Raw genomic sequence first — 22,298 nt, forward strand, 5'->3', positions numbered from 1 at the left:
CTCAGGACCTCTGGAAGAGCAGTCAGCGCTCTTAACTGCTGAGCCCTCTCTCCAGCCCTATGTTGAGGTTCTTAACCTGGCAAAACCCAACAGTCAGTGGCTCCTTGCCTTAGTCATAGAGGGCAAAGAGAGAGGAGCACGTGTGCGCGGGTGAGCACGCATGTGAGTGTCAGTGTGTGCGCGTGTGTGTGTGTGTGTGTGTGTGTGTGTGTGTGTGTGTGTGTGGTTTTACTGCCAGTAAAATCTAGCTGATGAGTTGAAATGCAGTCATGCAGCCTGCTGCACAGGTAGGCAGCAATGCAGGCCTTTCTCCTCCTGAGGTCCTCGGGGTTCCAGTCCCTCAAGAGTCCTGAGCTCAGGGCTAGTGTAGAGGTGGGGTTTGGAGGACGGTGTGTGTGTGTGTGTCTAGCCTTCTGAGCAGCAGTGACCTGCCTCTCTCTCTCCCTCTCTCTCTCTCTCTCTCTCTCTCTCTCTCTCTCTCTCTCTCTCTACCCTGCAGGTTTAAGGCTACGCTGTGGATGTGCGAGGAGTTCCCACTCTCCCTCGTGGAGCAGGTCATCCCCATCATTGACCTCATGGCTCGCACCAGCGCTCACTTTGCCAGATTGAGAGATTTCATCAAATTGGACTTCCCTCCTGGATTCCCTGTCAAAATAGGTATGGCTAAATGCGATCGAGATGGAGGGGCGGGCGTTTGCAGGTTCTGCCTGTTTGTGAATCAGACTGAACCTGCTTCAGGGGACCGGAGCAGATTAAGGACAAATTAGCAGCGAGGTGTGGTGGCGCACACTTTTTAATCCCAGAGTTTAAGAGATAGGGTTGGGGGGATTTCTGTGAGATTGAAGCCAACTTGTTTTACCCAGGAAGTTTCCAGAGCTGTAGAGAGACCTTGTCTTAAAAAAGAGAAAAAGCAGCAGTAACATTTAAAAAGAAAAATCAGCAGAGCTGGGCAGGTGTAGCACACACCATCAATCTCAACACTCAGAGACAGCCAGGGTTATATAGAGAAACCTTGTCTCAAACAAACAAACAAGTTAGCACACGATAAACAGACCAGAGAAGGCCAGCACTATCCTCTGACTGGGCAACAACGGGAGGCTCCACGTGATGTGATGTGTGATTGCTTTCGTTACCAGCCAGTACGTAGCTCTGTGTACAGATGATGCTATCAGGCACGGGCTGGCCAGGAGGGCTGGCGCACCTTAGTCCCAGCACCCAGCAGACAGAGGCAGGCAGAGCAGGATGCCGCCGAGGTCAGCCTTGTCTACATTAGAAGTTCCAGACAGCTCGGAGCTACATTATGAGGCCCTTTCTCCGGAAACAAAACAACCCTCCTTCCCTTCCCTCCCCCCAAAACAAACATGGATTCTAGTGTTAGTGTCCTACCTTTAATGTAAGCAAAACTTCAAATTGGGTAATTTTATTTTGAACTTTTTGGATTATTCTTTGATATTTTGTTAATACTTGGATAATTCCGTGTGTGTCTGTGTGTGTGTGTTCGCGCACACTTTTGATCATCCACATGCCCTACCTAACTGCTCTCCACCACTCCTAGATAACGGTTGAATGGAGGCGTTTGGCAGGAAGATCTTTTGATGCATGGAGTAGTGTAGACAATGCTGTCTGGGTTTTGGGTGGTTGACTATTCATGACACCTGACTCAGTTTCTCATCTGTGCACTCGGGGTAGGGGGTAGCTGGCCACTGTGGGGACTGAAGGAAGCCGTGCTGATAAAGCACGCTCTGCGCATGCTCAGCGTAGTGCTAGCATCTGACCACTGTTCTCAGTGAAACCTACTAACAAAAGCTTCTGTTGGGCAGAAATCCCCTTATTCCACGTCTTAAACGCACGGATCACATTCGGAAATGTCAATGGCTGTAGCACTGCTGATGAGAGCCAGGGTGTGGAGGGGACCCCGGCCGAGGCAGGTAAGACGAACCGGAAGCCGGTCGGTAAAACACGGAAGCTGGGACTTTAAAAGCAAGTTTTGGATACTAAACATTCGGAAATGAGGCAAATCTGTGTTTCAGAAGAGGAGAGTTTGGATTAAGTGGGAAACAACTTGGAACGGTGGAGGAGGGAGGATATGCTTCAGCCGTGGTCTCAGGAGGCCGGTTGGCTCCATTGTAGAGAAGAATCTTTCTCCTTTGCAGTCCACTCTTGTTTCCTTCCTGAAGATCATCATGTTAGAACAGAAGCTGTGTTGTGAAGTTTACTGTCACGATTATTATCCCTTTAGAGTCTCCAGAGCAAACTGATGAGGACTTTCATCATGGCCTCTTGTCTTACCTTTTATTGTCTGATCTCACTTAGTTGTCGCCCTGTGGGCGGGGTCATGTGCGCCGGGGGTGGGGCCAGGAGCCTCCCTGCTGGCAAGCTCTGCTCTGTTCTGCCGGGCCACACCCTCAGCCCCGCCCCACCCCGCCCCAACCCTCCCTGCCCCACCACACCCTCAGCCCTTGGGTTCTTTTGTTACTGGTTTCATTCTTTTTAATTTGAAATGTTTTCAGGCTGAGGCAGGGGCAGGAGGGGCTTTGCATAAGTAATACTGTAAGACACTGTAATTAGAGGCAGGGGAATTATGAGTTTGAGCCAGCCTGAGCTATATTTTGAATATTAGGCCAGCCTGGGCTGTGTTTTGAATTTTAGGCCAGCCTGAGTTACACAGACACTGTCTCCAAAAACAAAAAAATAAAATCAGAACAACAAAAAACAACCCTCTAAGAAACAGTTTGTCTGAATGGATAGAGACCTGGACTTTTGTATTTCAGTTTCCGAGGCCACAAACTTCGAGGTTGATCAGTCTGTCTTTGAAATCCCTGAATCCTACCACATTCAAGACAATGGCAGAAACGTGCACCTGCAAGACGAAGACTATGAGATCATGCAGTTTGCCATCCAGCAGAGCCTGCTGGAGTCCAGTAGGAGCCAGGTAGGGTGTCAGCCTGGGCCCTTGGGGCTGATCCACCCCGCCCTGCCCCCTCCCCATTCCACCTCCTGGGGAAATGTTCTGTGTTGGTCATTTCACAAAGCTTGCTATGTAAGAGACCCAGCCTCTGTAGGTTGGCATCATGTCTTCAGACAGACTTTCTGTCAAGTTTACCAGTGTAGCTGTTGTGTCATTGCCCCCCCCCAGGGGTGCTTTATAGTCTTGTACCTCTGACATTTACATCTGTAAAGCAGTCTTTACAGGGAGTGCTGTGGATTCTGATCTCAGATGCAGCCATCGTGTGCCTCTCAGGCTTAGTCAGTGGGGTGAGAGAATGGAAGCCCAGGCTTGAGGTTTTCCCATTTTAAGAACTAGGTAGCCGGGCGTGGTGGCGCATGCCTTTAATCCCAGCACTTGGGAGGCCGAGGCAGGCGGATTTCTGAGTTCGAGGCTAGCCTGGTCTACAAAGTGAGTTCCAGGATAGCCAAGACTACACAGAGAAACCCTGTCTTGAAAAACCAAAAAAAAAAAAAGAGCTAGGTAAAGAGTGTTAGGGGGCCTATGCCTCATTCCTCCAGACCCCGACTGCTTGAAACAGTCTGGGCATTAAAGACACCCTTCTGGTGCTGATGTGTGGTCTCTGCTGTCTGCTGTTACTAGCTTGGGCAGAAGGCAGCATCAACCTGGGGACAGAGAAGAAGGAAACCCGGAGTGTAAATAGTCTTTTCCTCCAAGGCAGGGTCATGTGGTCTGGAATGGCTGTGTGTCCTGGGTTTTTGTTGTCCATTTGTTGGTCATTGGTTTCTTCTTTCTTCCCACGGACTGTCCAGCAGGAATCACAGAGCATGCTGGGGATTCATGGGTGAAATCGCTTCCGCTCTGCTGGAAGCTCTGAGCTGTGAGCACGGTGTCCTGCCATGGCTTTCCGGGGCTTGAGTAATTGGAGCCCCGCTGTCTTTCTTACTTGCCCACTGCCATCACAGACCCGTTCCACACATCCCATCCTTTTTCTTTCTTTTTTTTTTTTTCTTTCCTTCATTAATTAAAACAAACCATGTATCGTTGTTTTCCCCTGCATGTCTGCCTGCACCTGGAGCCTGAGCAGGCCAGAATAATGTTGGCTCCTCTGAGCCAGAGTCAGAGATGGGTGTGAGCCGCCATGTGGGTGCTGGGAACCAAACCTGGGTTCTGGAAGAGCAGCCAGTGCTCTTAACCACTGAGCCATCTTTCCAGCCCTCACTGGGGGGTGGGGGAAGGTGGTGTTTATTTTTGGGGAGCTCCTTGGAGAGGATCCAGCCCCTCACAAAGCCCTCCGTGCTTCCTCTCAGCACAAACCAGCTTCTCCTTGTTCTCTGGATAGCTATAAGACCTTGGCAACCCTTTTGAGGGCAATAGCCAGAGTCTAGGGCAACAGATAGCAACTCTATCTTCTTAGTTTGTCTTAAAAGCATGTCCTGTCTTGGTTGTCTGAATGTTGCGCCAGGCTAATGGTTCTTACTAGAGTGGAAGTAGGTAAAGCATGAGGAGGTGATGGCCTTGAATCCAGGGTACACGCTGATGATGCCCTGTGCCACGTTAGAAAAGCGTGTAGCCTGTCAGTCACTGTTGGCGGCATGCTGTCTGCGGCAAGCTGTGAACGCCCTGAGTCTTGTTCTCACTCCGTTCACTTCCTGGTCGCTTTGGCGACTCTTCCTTTGACGGCGAGATGAGTTGATACCTACACTTTGTTTTTGTATTTGCCAGGACCTTTCAGGACCAGCTTCCAACGGAGGGGTCAGCCACACACACAGCTATGAAGCCCAGTATGAGAGGTAACAGATGGGGCTTCTCACGATGCGGTTCTCGTCACACTGAGGTTGTCACAGGCACTTGATACAGGGGCATTTGCCCGGCTTGTGCTCAGCAGGAGGTTTTAAGAGTCAGCTCTCCTGGCATCTATCGTTACTGTCCCTACTTAAACCAGCTCTGAACTGAGCGAGGGGCACAGAGTGCTAGCTGGGGTGCAGGTTACGGGTGCTTAGAGCGAAGCATTGGGTAAATGTTTTCTGATTGGCGTGGTCTCCTGTGACCGTGTGACTGCGGGTCTGTCTGGGAGGACATTCAGGGTTAGAGAGAGAGATGGAAATGGCTAGAAATCCCAAACAACGGCCATTCCTCCCTTTTCCTATATGGTAGGCATCTGAGCATTGCAACCTCAGCTTTGCTTTCAAACAGACCAAGTTCCTTCTACTCATAGCCTTGTACTGGGTGATGCTGGGTCACAGAGGCCCATCAGCTCCACCTCAGGAGGCAAGATGACCCCATGCAGCTGGAGTGCTTGGCACAGTGCACCCTTAGTAACCAGTAAGAGAGAGATGGAGCTGCTGCCCCTGCACCCCCAGGACAGGAATGACGCTCTCCCACTCTCTACCCTAGGGCCATCCAGGAGAGTCTCCTAACCAACATGGAGGGCAGGTGCCCAGGTGGCCTCAGCGAGTCGAGCCGATTCGATAGCGACCTGCAGCTGGCCATGGAGCTGTCTGCCAAAGAGCTGGCGGAGCGGGAGCTCAGGCTCCAGGAGGAAGAAGCGGAGCTCCAGCAAGTCTTACAGCTGTCTCTCACTGAGAAATAGACATTGCCGTCCAGGGCTGCAGAGCAGAGGCTCTGGGCTGCACGTGCCATGCCAGTGAGGCAGACCCGGGGGGCCGAGGGCCTGCACTTACACAGCAGCCCCCCTTTCCTTATGTAGAGGTGCAGGACCAGGGACTCCCCAGAGCGGAGATCCGGGCGTCGGCAGAGCCCCATCTCCACACCGAGGGGAGGAGAGCATCTTTACCTTCCATTCGCTGTCCTGCCTGGCAGGTCACATTTTTTTTTTACCAGCTTTAGACAGAAATGCTGAGCCTGCAGGCTAGTAGATGCATCTTAGTCAGAAGTGACAAGCTACTGCGGAGTCACGGTGCTTTTCCACAGGAGAACAGCAGCCTTTGTAGAGTGGGTACGAGCTGGAGACGTTCCTTCCTGTTCACCAAAGAAACGGGTTATGCTGACCTCTTTATTTCCCTTCCCGTAGGGCTCTTGCAGCATTGCCATTGTGCCAGTCCCATTTCCACCTCGTTCCATGCCTTTTACCCCCAGCCAAGAGGATATGTACAGGAGCTATTTTAGATTATGGCTATTTGCATCAAATTCAGATATACAAATGACCACGGATGTTGCCTTAGCCTTAAAAAATTACTAACAGTTTTAAGCCACCTCACTCCACACACTGAGGACCTGATTTGAATCTGTAAAGGCAGTCCCTTTGGGAGCAGCATCCTCTGGGCTACACCAAAGGCAGCTAATCCTGTCCTTGGAAGAGCAGCTAGGGGGCCCCCCTGTGGCTGGGTTCTCAGAGCAGGCAAGCTGGCCACATCACTGGAAGAGCCCAGCCAGTGTGTTCTCCGCCTGCTCCCACTTAGGATTTCCAGCCTGGGGAGACCCAGCTGCACAGCCTGGCTTCATAGAGAGGACAGGACGAACTTGAAACAAGAAAGGGAGCTAACTTAGAGCAGAGGCTCTTCATCCAAAAGGGAAAAATGATGACTCCACACTGCTTTTTAGAGTTCAAATCAACATCTTTCTGGAAAAATATATTTTTTAACAGAATCTTTTTATTATTTTTAAAAGATATAAAACTGACTCCTCCCATCAGTAGCAATACAAGGTTATGCATTTTAACCAGACTTTCTCAGGCCTCTTTTGGATACCTTTAGTAGTTAACTATTTTTGTCTAACCCTCCTGTAAATACCTACTGCATAACAGCCCAACCCCTGGGGAACACAGCCGAGGGCACCTTGCCCCTCTCACCTGGCGCAGGCATCCACCCCCACAAGGCTGTGCTGATCACACGGCAAAACAGTACCTTTTCCTCTGTTCTCTGTCTGTTTCCTGTTATGCTTCTTTGGGGATAGGAAGAGAAGCCACCATTCCCAGGAATGTCTGTTTGATACAGTCAGCGTTGCCAGTAAAATGTTCTGAGACACAAAGGATTGTGAGTTTCATTTCTCATAGCCATTTGCCTTTTTTTTTTTTTTTTTTTTTTGGCACGGTCCGATCCAAATCCCTTCCCTGCACACAAGGCCAGCATGGGCACATTGGTTCCGTACCCAGGCTGGTGGTCTGTTCACTTGACATATGCCAGGGGCACAGGCACTTCTGGGAGGGGCTGCAGCTGTGCCATGCGTGATCACAGAGGGGGACCCTAGGGAACACCCTCGTCTGCATCCCGTGGCTCTGTTTCCCTGAAGTCTGTGACTGTGTCCCCGGAAGCCACATAAAGCGGGACTCAGCATTGCAGCAGCTTCTTGCAGCCTTTCCCACGTTCTCTCTAAAAACACAAATAAATCCACTTCCGTAAATGGTGCTTAGTGTTGACAGGCCTGAGCAAGTCCTCCAGTCATTGTGTTGCCGGAACACAGGCTTCCTGTTCACACTTAACTTCCTGTCCACAGAGCAGCACACCCCTCCTTGCCTTCACTGGATGGAATTAAAAAGTGTTGGGCTACCTGGATCCTCTTTGTGGGCCTCCTGAAGTATGGTGCCTTTGAAAAGAGAAACAGACTCGCTTCTTGAAACTCGAGTGCTGGGGGCTGCTTTTAACACATTCAGGTGAAAATCGGGACTTTAAAAAGAAACAGGTAGTAGCTGAGTAACAAATGATGTCAGGGTTCCAGAGGTGGGCGTTGGTGTTCTAGGAGACAGAAAGAGCAAGAGGCTCCTGAAGGCATAGGGGTACAAAATGGGGCACCAAGGCTCCGGTGCCCCCAGCAAGCTGAAACTGAGAAGTTCTACCCGGACATACTGCTGGCCCTGAGTCCAGGCTCCCGAGTGTCCCAGCCTTGGCATGAAATGCAGCAGGAAGGAAAAGCTGGCTTTAAACGGTGACCGGACCGTACAGGCAGCAGCATGGGCTCAGGCGCCTCACCTCCTGACTGTGATGACATGGAGAGATGGACCGGACTATAGAAACTAGGTGACTGTGGGACAGTCCTGGAGACCAAGGTGTGCTACCCAGACCTCAGTCTAGAAATAGGTGTGGGTTTGGGCTTTCAGTGCAGCTGGGAAATGACTGGGGCTCCCAGTCCCCAGACCTCAAACAGTGCCCCATGTGTGGTGTAGGCTGGTCACGTATTCCACTGGCTACACAGGTAATGTGGTCACGTATTCCACTGGCTACACAGGTAATGTGTGGGGGATGGTTTGACTAAGGGGCCTTGCCTTGCACCCCTGAGTTCCCTTTAGTAAAGCTGTATGTAGCCTTGGTTGGCCAGGAACTCTTCAGAGACTCACCGACTTCTGCCTTAGGAGCCCTAGGATTAACGGTGTGCACCACCAGGCCTGGCAACTTATTTTTAAATACTTTTAATCGTATGTGTCTGAGGAGGGAGGGTGTACACTTGAGCGCTGGTGCCCTCAAGCCAGGGCCTCCTGGAGCTGTATTCATAGGTGATCAGGCGCTGCCTGCTGTAGGCGCTGGGAAGATAAGCCCAGGTCCTCTGGAAGAGCAATATGTGCTCTGAATTCCCGAGCCATCTCTCCAGCCCCACGATTTCTATTTGTAACCATGCATTTCTGGTCTAATTCTTTGCCCCGGGAAAGAGTCTGGAGAACTTCAGCCCAGTACCCCTGGCGCTCACATCCATGTCTACGCCAAGCAACGAACGAGTAATGAGGGTTATAGGCTTGGCAAAGCTCTGGTGTTTCCTTTTAAAACCTTAAAAAAAAAACAAAAACAACAAACCGGCAACAAGGACTAGAGTAGCATAGCAAAGCAGGCTGGCCATGTCCTGCTGGGGAGACCAGCCCTGTGGCCACTCCTACACCTCAGTGTTTTACACTACTGACTGCAGAGCGCCAGTGTTCCCGCTGATAAGGAGGTGGGCACTGGAGAGGGGGAGGTTTTAGTTCTTACAGTTGGCCCTGGGGCCAAAACCACAGGCCTGTTCTGTCCCAGCCGACTCCAGCTCAGCTCTACTATTTAATGTACTATTTTAAACTCCACTACTCAGGGCTTCCTTAAACAAATCAGGCGAGATATTCATTCATTCATTCATTCATTCACTCACTCACCCACACCCCCCCACACATACGCACACCTGCATTAAAGATTTTTTTAAAAGGATTTTATGTATATGAGTGTTTGCCTTTGTGGAATGCGTGGTGCCCGCCAGATATCAGAAACAGGTAACAGATCCTCTGGAACTGGAGCCACTGGTAGTTGTGGGCCACCACGTGAGTGCTGGGAACCAAACCTGGGTTCTCTACAAAAGCAACAAGTGTTCTAAGGACTGAGACATCTCCAGCCCGACCCTGCACTTCAAACACTTGGGAACGTAATGAGGCACAGAACAGCAGACAGGATCTCTCTTCCATTTAACTGACATTTAATGGCTCAGGGTTACAAGGTTCCAGATGTGACCCCCACAGTTGGGTGGTATTCACATTAGTGCAGGCTGTTAAGTTAAAACACAAAAAGAATACACAGTAAAGCATAACAACATTATAGCAAAATTAAAATAAATACTAATAACCTCTGTAACAACAGGGAAATCTAGTTCAGTAGCAGCACCTGAAAGGCAGACAGGCAGTCTCGTCAACACAGCAGCTTGGAAGGGGGGGGGGTGCACACGGCTGAACCCTCTACACCTAGGGAGAAAGGGAGACTAAGTCCTAAGTCTCAGGTTGCCACCCGTCACCATGAGGATATCTATATGTCTGAGCCACCCAGAACCTTCCAGGCCGAGGTGGGAGGTGCAGGGTGAGGGTGGGGGCGTGTGACACTATCTCACAGACCTAGGATGCGACACTGATTGGCTCAGTACCAACGCAGCAAGGAATGATGGCTAAGTTCCCCAGCTTTGCAGCCAGGGTATTCGAGGGCAACTCAGTGGAGTGAGATGTGGTGTGTATTTTTATAGTTACTTATTCCTGTGCAGAGGTCAAGGAACAACCCATGGGGGTGGGAGGGGGGTTTCTCTCCCTCCAGGTTCCACCCAGGAATCAAAATTGGCCTCAGTAGTAAGTGCCTGTACCCGCTGGATCATCTTGCTGGCCCTTGAGTATGATGAACACACTGTGACAGAAAGGCAGAAAGCAGGGGAGGTCTGCATGCTTAGGTCTTCCTCTTCTATCCCAAGCATTAGCGATTAGTCCTCGGGGTAGCTCTTCTGGTCACTTCGCAATGGACATGTCTTTACAAGGGCCCTTGGAGCCTCCAACTTTTAACCAGCACAGCCAAGCAAAAAGAGACACCGAATCAGTAGCCAATAACTGAAAACAATCCCCACTGGGCACTTTCCTAACCCTGTAGCATTTACTGCCTGCCCAGTTCTGATTCCACCATCTTCAGTAGCCTGCGTGCAACACGACTTCTGTCCCGGAGACTTGGAGCAGCGCTTCCCCGTGTGGCCATCACCGCCGACGGATGGGCTTGTAGACACAGAATGCCATAAGGAGGACAGTCACCAGCAGGATGCTAAAGATGGTTCCCATCAGCACTGCAAAGGGAGAACAGATTATCTATCCATGAAGAGACAGCACTCTTCCAACTGCTACTCACACCAAGGGGACTTACTACACGGGGGGCCTGGAAATAGCCATGAACAGGGGCTCACTCAAGACACCCCACAGATACTGGAAAGTAAATGTGAGCCTCCTTCAGACAGCCCCTGCTCTGCTCGAGGAAGAACCACAATGTGCCAGGAGGGGGGAGGGGAGGAGGCTCCTGAGAGACAACTCAGGAGGCCAGGGCAGTCCCAGGGCTCAGCAAAGGGCCTTGAGGCCAGAACAAGGCCAGCAAGTGAAGCAAGCAGGGAGTATCATGGAAATCCAAGGTATGCAGGGCCTTTCAGACAACAAGGAACAGGGACTGGCTGCTCACTGGGTTTTTGAAGGTTGTATATGTGCATGGTAAGGTGTGTGTGTGTGCACGTACACACGTGTGCACAAGGCCAACACAAGATGTCATATCTCTTCCTGCAACTGCTCCATGACTTGATGCCTTCAGAGAGGAGGCCCGCCGCCCCCCCATGGGACCTGAAGCTTGCTGTTGTCATCTGGGCTGGCTGAACAGCCAGCAAGGTTTCTGTCATGTGCAGCTTTGTATGTGGGTGTCAGGGACTCGAACCTGGGTCCTCGGGCTTGCAGGCTGAGCAGTCCCTCTTACTGAGGCATCTTCTAGGCCCAATCCTCACTAAGTATCAAGAAAGGCTGGAAGGCCTCAGGCCAAGGCCACCTGATCTGATGAGTTGGGACAAAAAGGTCCTCTAGCTTCTGTTCTGAGAACATCTTGTGGCAGATGGCAGACCAGGGAGCCTGGGTAAATAACCCCAGTCAGTAACCCAGGTCAGGCGTTGGGTGGATCCTGAGAAGATCCTCCTCACCAAAACAGCAACAACTTTACAAACCTGCTTTAAAAAGAGAGTCTTGGGCTGGAGAGATGGCTCAGCGATTAAGAGCACTGACTGCCCTTCCAGAGGTCCTGAGTTCAAATCCCAGCAACTACATGGTGGCTCACAACCATCTGTAATGGGATCTGATGCCCTCTTCTGGTGTGTCTGAGGACAGTGACTGTGTACTCGCATTCAATCAATCAATCAATCAATCAAATAAATAAATCTTAAAAAAAAAAAGTCTTTTAAGAACTTATTTTTGTGTATGTCTGTGCATGCACAGGGGTCAAACTGATTAACTCAGGTCACTGGTGTGTGTGTGTGTGTTAAAACATTTAGGTGTCCTGTAAGTGTGTGTAAATGCCATGTTTATAAATGTAAGTGTGTGTATATGCCATGCATGTACAGGTACTTCCTGCAGAGACCAGAAGAAGACACTGGGCCCCTGGAACTAGAATTACAGGAGGCTGTGAGCCACCAGAGTAGGTGCTGGGAACCAAACTCTAATCCTCTGGAAGAGTAGGAAATGCTTATAACTGTGGAGCCGTCTCTCCAGCCCCTAATGTCTTTCTGTGGGTGGGTTCCCATCTAAAATATTCAAGGTATTAACAGGAGGAGTGGGGCCTACAGGTGACTACTGAGCCTGGTGTGCCAGGCCTTGAGGACCTGATGACATAAATAACCAGCCACCCACCTTACTCAGCAATAGCTGTCTTCCTCCGGGACACTCAAAACACTATGACCAAATTTACAAACCCTTAGTTCCAACTACGTGGCCCCATGTCAAGTTCCAACTGGGTCTGACCATGATTGTTGTGACCGAGTTCCTGTTCCTCTGAAAAGCCAAGACCCAACCACTTTCCAGGCAATAATTTCAGAGCCTCTGTGCCCACCCCACCTCCTACACCATCACATCCTCTTAGCCTGGTCATTCAACACAAAGGTTCGTCTTTTCTTGGTGAGGAAGGACAGAAAAACATGACAGAGCATGCCACAACTCCAAAAGGCCAGATGTCACTTTAAGACCTTTATGGATGCTAGGAACCAGGCTCTCTTAGAGTGCAGCCTGCTTCCGGGTTTGTTTGTTTTCCAAGACAGGGGTTTCTCTGTGCAGCCCTGGCTGTCCTGGACCGGGCTGGCCTCAAACTCAAAGAGGTCTACCTGCCTCTGCCTCCTGAATGCTGGGATTGAAGGTGTGCACCACTACGCCCCCCCCCCCATCCCCCACTCCTGCTTCTGCTTGTTTTAGAAAGCAGAGTTCCCTTCCAGTCTCAGAATCTGTCTTGAAAGTTTTGACTCTTTAAAGCCTCTTCCTAAACATAAGGAAATGGTTTAAATGGAGCAAGAGGATTTAAGTCCAGCTGTAGTCATAACTTTAGGAAACTGGGAATTCGAGGCTTTTGTCAACTTGACCAGGCACTTAGTAGTTGGCCTGGGCTATTTGGCGCAGGTAAGACCAAGAAGACCAGGATCCATACTGGAGTTAACACAAGCTCCAGGAAACCTGATACCCATTACCAGCCTCTCTGGACAAACACACACAAGGACGCACATCCTAAAAATCTAAAAAATAAAGGAAGAGAAAAGCTTAAGACCAAGTGTTAGGTCCATAATATCATTTGGATTAATATCTGCCCGGAGCCCAATAAGTCCCTCTATTCTTCATCCTTATATCACCCTCTCCTGCATGGCATATCCAGTAACTGACTGGACTGGTGGTTCCAAAGAGAAACTTAAAAGACAATTTTAGCCCACCCTATGGTCACTGAGCCCCATTCTGCACCGATAAGCTGGGGCAAGCAGAAACCCCCTTAAAAGGATTCCTTTAAGCTTAACTATAGATTACCTTCAAAACTTCACTTCTGATCAAAAGAGGCAGCACTCAGGGTGGCAGGCAAGTCTGCATCTAGAGGGTAAAAGAGACTGTGGCCCCTGCCTTCCCTCCCAAGAAAGAATCACTTGATCAAAGATGTGGGGAGTGTCAAGGGTGATAAGCCCAGCTCCAAAGGGAAATCCGTGAGAACCACCGCCCTGCACTCGCTTGTGTGTGTGTGCGTGTGTGTAATAGACACCGCCCTGAAGTTCCTTCAAGCCCCCACAAACCCCGGATTCAAGTACTGACATCCACCACTTCCTACCGGAGTACCCCTGAGTAACACAACTCTACCTCTGGGCTTCATTTTCCTTTTCTCCAGAACAGGGTTGAAAGGCCTACTTTTCTCATTAGCCCTCTGCGAGGCCCAAAAGAATTCCCATAAACAGCGATGCTATCTAGGAACCCTTGCTGTGTAAGAAATGCTAAAACTTGTCAATTATGAATGGCCATCGCTGAGAACGGATGAGGGATGCAGGATGAGCCCGGTTGCCTAGGCTGAAGCCACAGAGCGAGCAACAGAGGAGCTCACACACCCCCAGGACTCCAGGTTCTCGCTTCAGCAGGTGCGCCAGACAGCACACAGGGGTGCAAGCGCTGGCTCCCAAGCCTAGAACTGACCCCAGGAAAAGCAGCTTCCTGAGGACCAGATGTAGACACTCGACTCGCCAGCAAGAAGGACGCCAAAACAGGATTCTTCTGCATACATTTATTGGGAGAGCTTGATAGTGAAAGCGAAAGACCCCGAGGCCAAAAACCAGTGCTGCTTATATAGGCCTAGGATAGGCATGTCTACACCAGATTGGTTATGCTTTCAGTACCTCATTTACATGCTTCGGGTCAGGCAGTGACTAGGCTAAAAGAAAACTCTACTGCACATGGGCACATTGGTTGTTTACCCATATTCATGGGTAAACATATTCATAAACAAAATCACTCCCACCCATTCCTTAAAGTGAGAAAATGCAGAGGTAAGCCAAGAGGTAAAGCCTCCAAGGGTCACTAGTTCCACTCTGGTTCAATTAAGGTTCAGGATCTGTATCTGCAGCTCCGTGTGCAACCTGTCCAGCTCCTGCGACCAGTTCCCCTTCAGATAATTCGATAAATCTGTACGTTTAATAAAAGAATATTAACATACCTAATGGGAGTAATGCACATATGCAGGGTTGATGCCACACAACTCATTTGTAGGACATCCATCATCTGTTCCATGTTATGTTGTAAAACATCCACTCTTTGATTCACTAACAATAACCCTGAGGCGATATGAGAATCACCACTTGTAGAGGCCCAACTCGCCAGCAAGAAGAACAACACAACAGGATTCTTCTGCACACATTTATTGGGAGAGCTTGATAGTAAAAGCGAAAGACCCCAGGCCAAAAACCAGTGCTGCTTATATAGGCCTAGGATAGGCGTGTCTACACCAGATTGGTTATGCTTTCAGTACCTCATTTACATGCCTCAGGCCAGGCAGTGACTTGGCTGAAAGAAAACTCTACTGCACATGGGCACATTGTTTACCCATATTCATAGGTGTCGGCTTATTGAAATCAGCGCCATCTTGTAATGGCGTTTATTGGCTTCCCACAACCAGAGGCTAGGCCGGCCTGCGCCCCGCACAAGCTCCCCACGCCCGGATCCGGCTGCAAACGCGCACCCTCCCCACCGCACCGCTTACCCAGGCTCTGCCTCCGCAACACCGCGTAGGGCTGGCTTTGCTCCGGCGGCACCCCCGGGCTCGGGGCCTCGGCTCGCCCTAGCAGGAGGCTGCAGAGCATGGGCAACAGCCGCATCCATCCTGAGCGCAGCATCACTGAAACCCGCACTGCACGGAGCGCGGGGACGCCGCTTCCGCCTTAAGCCCCGCCCCTAGACGTTGCCGTTTTTCCGAGGTCCGCCCACTCCGCTCGCGCAGTTGCCACGGAAACAGGGCGGGTGGGGGGGCGAGGGGAGGAGCCATCCCGACCAACTTCGGGGGTGGGGTGGTGAATTATGGTTCTGCGCAGAGGGTTCCAAAGCTGTGGCAAGCGCTCGCGTCGGGCTTCCCCGTGGAAGGCTTTGCTTTACACATTCATACATTCATACATTTTCGTATTAGTCAATGCAGTCCGAAGAAAGAGACACCGTAATCTCATTTTTGAAAACTGTAAGTTATTTTAAACAATATTTTCTTAAATGCTTTATTTATTATTATATATAAGCACACTGTAGCCATCTTCAGACACACCAGAAGACGGCGTCAGAAATCACTACAGATGGTTGTGAGCCACCATGTGGTTGCTGGGATTTGAACTCAGGTCCTACAGAAGAGCAGTCAGTGCTCTTACCTGCTGAGCCATCTCTCCAGCCTGAAAAGTGTAAGTTTTATGTATGTATTTTGCTTCCTTTTGAGAAAGGGTTTCTCTGTGTAGCCCTGCCTGTTGGAACTCACTCTGTAGACCGGGCTGACCCAGAACTCAGAAATCCTGCCTGCCTCTGCCTCTCAAGTGCCCCAAATTCATACAGATCTGCCTGCCTCTGCCTCCCGAGTGCTGGGATTAAAGGCATGCACTAACATGCCTAGCCTATACAATCATTTTTAAGGTTTAGTTTATGTACATGAGTGCTTTGCTTGCATGTGTGTGTGCACTGCATGGGTGCCTGGAGCTGGTGAAGGCTAGAAGTAGTGTGTGTTCCTCTGGAACGGGAGTTACAGATAATTGTGAACCTCCGTGTAAGTGCTGGGAACTGAACCCAGGTCCTCTGGAAGAGCAGTAAATGCTCTTAACCGCTGACCATCTCGTAGCCCCTTTTATACAATCTTAAAATCATACTGGCTGATCTCACTCTTGCTATGATGGTGACATAACGTAAAATTAATCATTTTAGCTACTTTTTTTTTTTTTTAGTTTTATAGCAAGACAGGGTTTCTCTATATGGCTCTGGCTGTCCTGGAACTCACTTTGTAGACCAGGCTGGCCTTGAACTCAGAAATCCTTAGCTACTTTTTAATACAATTCAGCTGTATTAGGCTAAATATAAACCAACACATATAGACCATTTCCAGAACCTTCTCATCATCTCAAACAGAAACTCCAAGCCCATTAGACCATAACACAACTATCTCCCCTGTCCCCATCACCTAGTGACCCATTTTATTTCTGGCCCCTGCATACTTATCTATTCCATATCAATAGGTCATTATCATATAAGTGGGATGTACATTTGCCTATTTGGGTTTTTTTGGTTTGGTTTGGTTTGGTTTTGGTTTTTCAAGACAAGGTTTCTCTGTGTAGCCCTTGGTTGTCCTGGAACTCACTCTGTAGACCAGACTGGCCTCGAACTCAGAAATCCACCTGCCTCTGCCTCCCGAATGCTGGGATTAAAGGCGTGTGCCACCACGCCCGGCTCTGCCTATTTGTTGAATAACTATTTTCGTGTTTTCTAAGCTAAACGGCATTGAAGATTGAGTAGACACAGAAGCAGATGAGACTATAATGTCACCAAAATCTTGGCATCCGGATTGGCCTCTTCAGGAGCTACATATTCACCTTCCGGAGGTTGGAACTTTATCTCAGATGAAGAGGTGCAAGATGGGTCGAGTGTGTAGGACCAGAAGGCAAATAGGAGAATTAAAGCCATCTGTGGCTAACGTAGCCATGAAATTATGGCGAGTGATTTGTTGCAGCAATGGAAAATACAGATTAACATTCCTTTCATCTCAGAAACAATCCAGAAAATAAACACTTCTGAGAATAATACTAGAAGGTATTTTCAAGTACAGCCATAATGTCATATATAAGCAGGACACAACAGCTGTTGGACTTTCAAAGACACCAACTGCCTTAACTTTAAAATGGTTACATGACAAACGTGCATGGGTGGAACATTGGCCTTTGATATCAGAACACTTAGAGGCACTAGGACAGCTGCTGCAGAAGCAGCAAAACGTTCAACACAGGGGACAACCAATCAGTCTTTGGCGTTCTCCTATATTTGTCACTAAGAAGAAACCTGGAAAATGGGGACTATTAACAGATTTGAGAGCTGTAAATAAGGTGATTGAGCCAATGGGCTCTTTATAGCCTGGAATTCCCTTGCCTTCATCATTACCTAAGGGATGATCTATTATAGTGATTGATTTACAAGACTACTTCTTCACTGCACCTTTACAAAAACAGGATAAGGAAAAACTTGCCTTCCTGGCAATGCTTATAGTAGTGCTCAACCTGTGTCAACCTGTGTCAACGGTGTCACTGGAAAGTTCTTCCAAACAGTCTGGCACTGTGTTAACATTTCCTACAGCTGTTATAAACAGTTTGCTCATTCTAAAATGTATCATTATATGGATGATATCTTACTGGCTAATTCTTAGAAGAAATGTTTGATGAAGCAGAGAGTTTTGCCTTGTTGGGGATTAAAAATTATTCCTCAAAAACAAAAACAAAAACCCCACAAAGAGGAGATTCTATCAATTATCTAGGATATTAAACAGGTTTACAGAAAACTTGACCACACAAAAGTACAAATCAGGAGAGAGCAATTACAGACTCTTGCTCACAGTGAAGCCCTTCATATTTTGTATGAATTATATTTTGGGCTTGTATTTTGCACAGATGAGAAATCCAACCTACACGGGTTTTGAACGCATGTTTCCAGAGTTCTTTCCCACAGTCTTATTGGCCGTGTGCCAACCTGCATCATTTTTTTGAGTTCCCTGACAGCTGCAGGCAAGTGCTGGTGGGGAGAGCAGGGATTGCAAGAAGGCATGTCTTAGGATGATGTGTGCTCCATTAACTCTTCGTGTTCCAGAAGGATGTGAAGTGGAAATTTGAAGCCCACGTCTTTCCCACCAGGGCATCGGCTGAGAGCAGAGAGCAGCATTTACTTATTCCCTGAACTGCCTGAGCACAGTGGCACGCTCAGTGGAGAATGACCCCGTGCAGTGCGCCTGCTCCTCTCTCTAAGAGATAATGGAACTAGAGCATCCTCAGAAAGTTCTGTGAGAGCACAGGGCTTCATTGCTAGACACCTAGGCAGGGAGAGGTGTGCAGACTCACAGGGTTAGTCTTTTCTTCTCAGCCCACCCTAGTCCACAGTTCAGTTGTCTCGGCATCTCTGAGTGGTGTCCTCTGTCTTGGTCTCTGTGCCCAGCCCCCCACCCGTGCAGTGGCTTCTCTGGTTGAGGGCAGGAGGACACCCAGGCACTATTCCCAAAGCTCCTCCAGGAGGCAGGAGCTGCTCAGCCAGCACCTGCCTCTCTGCTGGGCATATTGCTCCTGCCGGGGGGGGGGGGGGGGGGGAGAGGGGGTGCTGGCAGCTCTGGAGCTGGAGCACGGAAGAGGGGGCCAGTACTGCTCTAGCTCAGTGCCCTCAGGGAGATTCCCCCCATCCCACCCCCCACCCCAAGGCCCAGAGGGAAGATCTGCAGCCTTTGAGCACTCCAGTGCCCCCTGGCCTCTCACTCCAGCAACCTGTGTGTGTGTGTGTGTGTGTGTGTGTGTGTGTGTGTGCGCACACGCACTTGTGGTTCCTCGGGCATCTGTTACATGGGCCTGGGCAGCACGTTCTGAGCCCACCTCCAGCTTCTTTACTCACAGGTTCCAAATATTTGTGCCAAACGTGGGCTATGTATGGCCAAGCCCAATGGCACGCAGTTGAAAGAGAAGGTAGATGTTGCTTCTTTACACCAAACTTCCAAACTACCTGCTTGTGTCCTGGGCACCCTTTGTCCTTATGGCATGCCTGGGCTCTAGGGTATAAAAGACCTGTAAAAAGCGCTAGCTGCCCCCAGCATCCTTACAGACCCCAGCCACTGGCTTCCCTTGGATGACTGCAATCCCACAGCTGCCCCTGCTCCAGCTTGCAGGACATCTCAAGGACCCAGTGACATTGCATGGGTGGTTGGTTAGTGTGTTTTCTAGATACCACTCCACAACCCAGCACCCTGGGTTCCTCTCTGCATCCCTGCTGAATTCTGCAGGCCTCCCCACTGGTGAGCCCGCCTCACAGCCCAGTTTGCTGTTTACTGACCTTATTATCTCTGGTAGAGGTGAGAGAGTTTGTAGGCTTGCGCCGCACACACCCGGAGGTGTCCAAGATCCTTGCATAAAAAAGACTGCATTCAGAGCCCCAGGAGAACTCAGAAGGGTCCGAAGGGATGGCAGAGCTTGCAGACACCGCTGCTAATGGAGAAGGAGCAGGAGTTCCAGTCCAATGGACAGGGGACATGACTCAGCAGTCACGTGCTCACTTCTATCACGTCTGCTAATGAGCTTTCCTGCCCAGGGTTGGGACTCCATAATAGAGCTCTGAAGACAGCTCCAACCAGAGTTCCAGACCTCGTCTGTGAGCCCTGGCCCCCACTATGCCACCATCCAGAGTAAAAAACTCGACCCAAGGTTTCCCGCCACATCAGAGAAGGGAGGTGCCTCGACTCTCTTCCCCAATGCCCTCTAGGAAGAGAGGCAGGACACCCTGTTGTTGGTTTCTCTGGTGTCAGACACCAGCAGACACCGTCGTATGCATCACACATGGGGGAAAAGTCTGGGGAGGAGAATGGGAGATTCCTATGAGCACACATGGATGAAGAGATTCTGTCCCACTGTACCTCCTGAGACTGGGTCTGAGAGTCACCACCCTAGACCCAGACATGCCAGGACCCACTGCCCCATGCTCTCCCCTCTGCCTGCCCAGGCTCTCGGGCTCCCTCTCCAATGCCATCATAAGCATAGCAGAGGAGCTTGGAGGGAGAGGGACGCCCCATTCTGGGGCCTTGTAAAGCTGCTGCATCCCATGTCTGGAAGCAAGCATGGCTGCCCTGCCCTCTCGTTCCCCCACACCCCCTCCAGCCCATCTGCATACTCATGCTCCCACCCTCTCTCGGCTCAAACTGCACCTAGTAAGGCCTGCATCATAGGACCCACACCAGCCTCACCTCCCTAGGGCGAGCGGTTCCTCCCCCCTCCAGTAAAAGAACTAGCCTCTCTCTGCTGGGAAAGACAAAGACACTTGGCATCTCAGGGGACCTCAGCCACAGTGCTTGTCCCAGTCTCCCTCCCACATGGCAGTGGCACCCGACCCCCTTTTGTGGATTGAAGACCCCCCCCCCCCCCCCCCCCCCCCCCCGAGTTCTCCAACTCACACCATAGTGAGTTGCCACACCCTGCTGCCATCCCTGCCCTCAGGCACAGGCAAACACCACAAAACAATACAATAAAACTCACAAAACAACATAAAAGTGGTACCAGTCACATGTGCAGCCCTTTCCTTCATGTAACATAGAGGCTTAGATGGTCCCCACGGCTGGGTTCTTAGAGCCTGTGGTTCACTCAGCAGTAAGGGTTCGTCAGAGCCTTCAAAGCTCAGTTTAAAAGTCAGCTTCCTCCAAGGGGTCCCTGTGAGTCTTTCTGTCATTCTGAGCCTGTCCTGCTTTTCTAAATGGTGTGCTCGTGCACTGTAGCTATGGACAGTTTGTCCTGACATATTGTGTCTCCCCCTCCCATTTTAAAAATCTCTCTAAATGGGAGTGACCTAAACGTACTAGTCAGAGGTCAGAGACTAGCACCATGGATTAAACAGCAGTGAGACCTAACCACATGTTGTGTACAAAAAGGCTGACTTTCAATACGGAAACACAAGCTAAAGGTAAAGTGGTGGAGAAAGGCACCGGTTTTGCTCACACAAATCAAAAAGTAAGCCAAGCAGCTGCAGATCCATCAAGCAAAGCAGCCATCAAGGTGAGGAAAAGGATTTGTGGACAAACAGGTTCCACCTTTGGCTCGGTGGGCCAGTCCTCAAAGCCATAGCGTCCCAGGCATCCACACCGCCGGGCTCCCTGACGAGAGGGTCTCATATCGGAGGAGGCGAAACCAGGTAGATTTGCAGAATCGGGCAAATTCTCTACTGCAGTTGGAGACTCAGCCCTCCCCTCTTACTGATAAATGCAGAAGACAGAAAGGCAGGAGGACCTCAGAGACAGGCAGAGCCTCCCCGGCCGCCACCCGCCAGCGTCAGCATCCCACACAGAGTTTGCAGTGAGCAACAGGAGAATCTACATCAAGAGCATATGAAACATTACTGGAAAACAGGCACCGCGCATGCGCGCAGCTGGAAAGTTGAGACTCAAATCACCAAGGTCAGACCAAGTGTTAGGTCCATAATATCATTTGGATCAATATCTGCCTGGAGCCCGATAAGCCCCTCTATTCTTCATACTTATATCACCCTCTCCTGCATGGCATATCCAGTAACTGACTGGACTGGTGGTTCCAAAGAGAACCTTAAAAGACAATTTTGGCCCACCCTATGGTCACTGAGCCCCATTCTGCACCGATAAGCTGGGGCAAGCAGAAACCCCCTTAAAAGGATTCCTTTAAGCTTAACTATAGATTACCTTCAAAACTTCACTTCTGATCAAAAGAGGCAGCACTCAGGGTGGCAGGCAAGTCTGCATCTAGAGGGTAAAAGAGACTGCGCCCCTGCCTTCCCTCCCAAGAAAGAATCACTTGATCCAAGATGTCGGGAGTGTCAAGGGTGATAACCCAGCTCCAAAGGGAAATCCGTGAGAACCGCCCAGGGGAATGCTGGATAGGGTACCAAATTAGTGGCCAAAACATGGAAGGAACCAAGCCGACTGAAAGGCAAACCACAAAGGATATGGAGGTGGCCACTAATGAGGAGGGAAGATAGGTTGAGGCAGGACAGACAGATTCTCTCTGAAGTCTGCCCATCTAGGCTCCCTTCACCGCAGTGCACTCGCTTGTGTGTGTGTGTGTGCATGTGTAATAGACACTGCCCTAAAGTTCCTTCAAGCCCCCACAAACCCTGGATTCAAGTACAGACATCCACCACTTCCTACCCGAGTACCCCTGGCTTCATTTTCCTTTTCTCCAGAACGGGGTTGAAAGGCCTACTTTTCTCATTAGCCCTCTGCGATGCCCAAAAGAATTCCCGTAAACAGCGATGCTATCTAGGAACCCTTGCTGTGTAAGAAATGCTAAAACTTGTCAATTATGAATGGCCATCGCTGAGAACAGAGGAGGGATGCAGGATGAGCCTGGCTGCCTAGGCTGAAGCCACAGAGTGAGCAACAGAGGAGCT

General features: G+C 50.0%; 1 protein-coding gene and 1 long non-coding RNA gene across 4 annotated transcripts in view; one reads left to right on the forward strand and one right to left on the reverse strand.

Moving 5' to 3' along the window:
* The window catches only part of Ankrd13a (ankyrin repeat domain 13a), a 30,874-nt gene extending 23,937 nt beyond the window's left edge, over positions 1-6,937 (forward strand). For both annotated transcript variants that reach the window (NM_001378897.1, NM_026718.2), the window contains exons 11-15: positions 500-657; positions 1,821-1,928; positions 2,772-2,932; positions 4,673-4,740; positions 5,345-6,937. In NM_001378897.1, coding sequence (NP_001365826.1) covers positions 500-657; positions 1,821-1,928; positions 2,772-2,932; positions 4,673-4,740; positions 5,345-5,540 — 691 coding nt within the window. In that variant the 3' untranslated portion in view covers positions 5,541-6,937. The remainder of the gene's footprint in view (positions 1-499; positions 658-1,820; positions 1,929-2,771; positions 2,933-4,672; positions 4,741-5,344) is intronic.
* A 2,374-nt stretch (positions 6,938-9,311) lies between these two features.
* Positions 9,312-15,092, reverse strand: 1500011B03Rik (RIKEN cDNA 1500011B03 gene). 2 transcript variants are annotated; one of them, NR_027817.1, is made up of 2 exons: positions 14,896-15,092; positions 9,312-10,447 (listed from the first exon to the last, which is right to left on the reverse strand). It is a non-coding gene; the product is annotated as an RIKEN cDNA 1500011B03 gene (long non-coding RNA). The 2 variants fall into 2 exon arrangements; NR_027818.1 differs by lacking the exon at positions 9,312-10,447 and adding an exon at positions 13,916-14,321.
* Positions 15,093-22,298: the final 7,206 nt, after the last annotated feature.

This window comes from Mus musculus, chromosome 5 (genome assembly GCF_000001635.26).
Source record: "Mus musculus strain C57BL/6J chromosome 5, GRCm38.p6 C57BL/6J".
In the NCBI taxonomy this organism is placed as follows: Eukaryota; Metazoa; Chordata; class Mammalia; order Rodentia; family Muridae; genus Mus; species Mus musculus.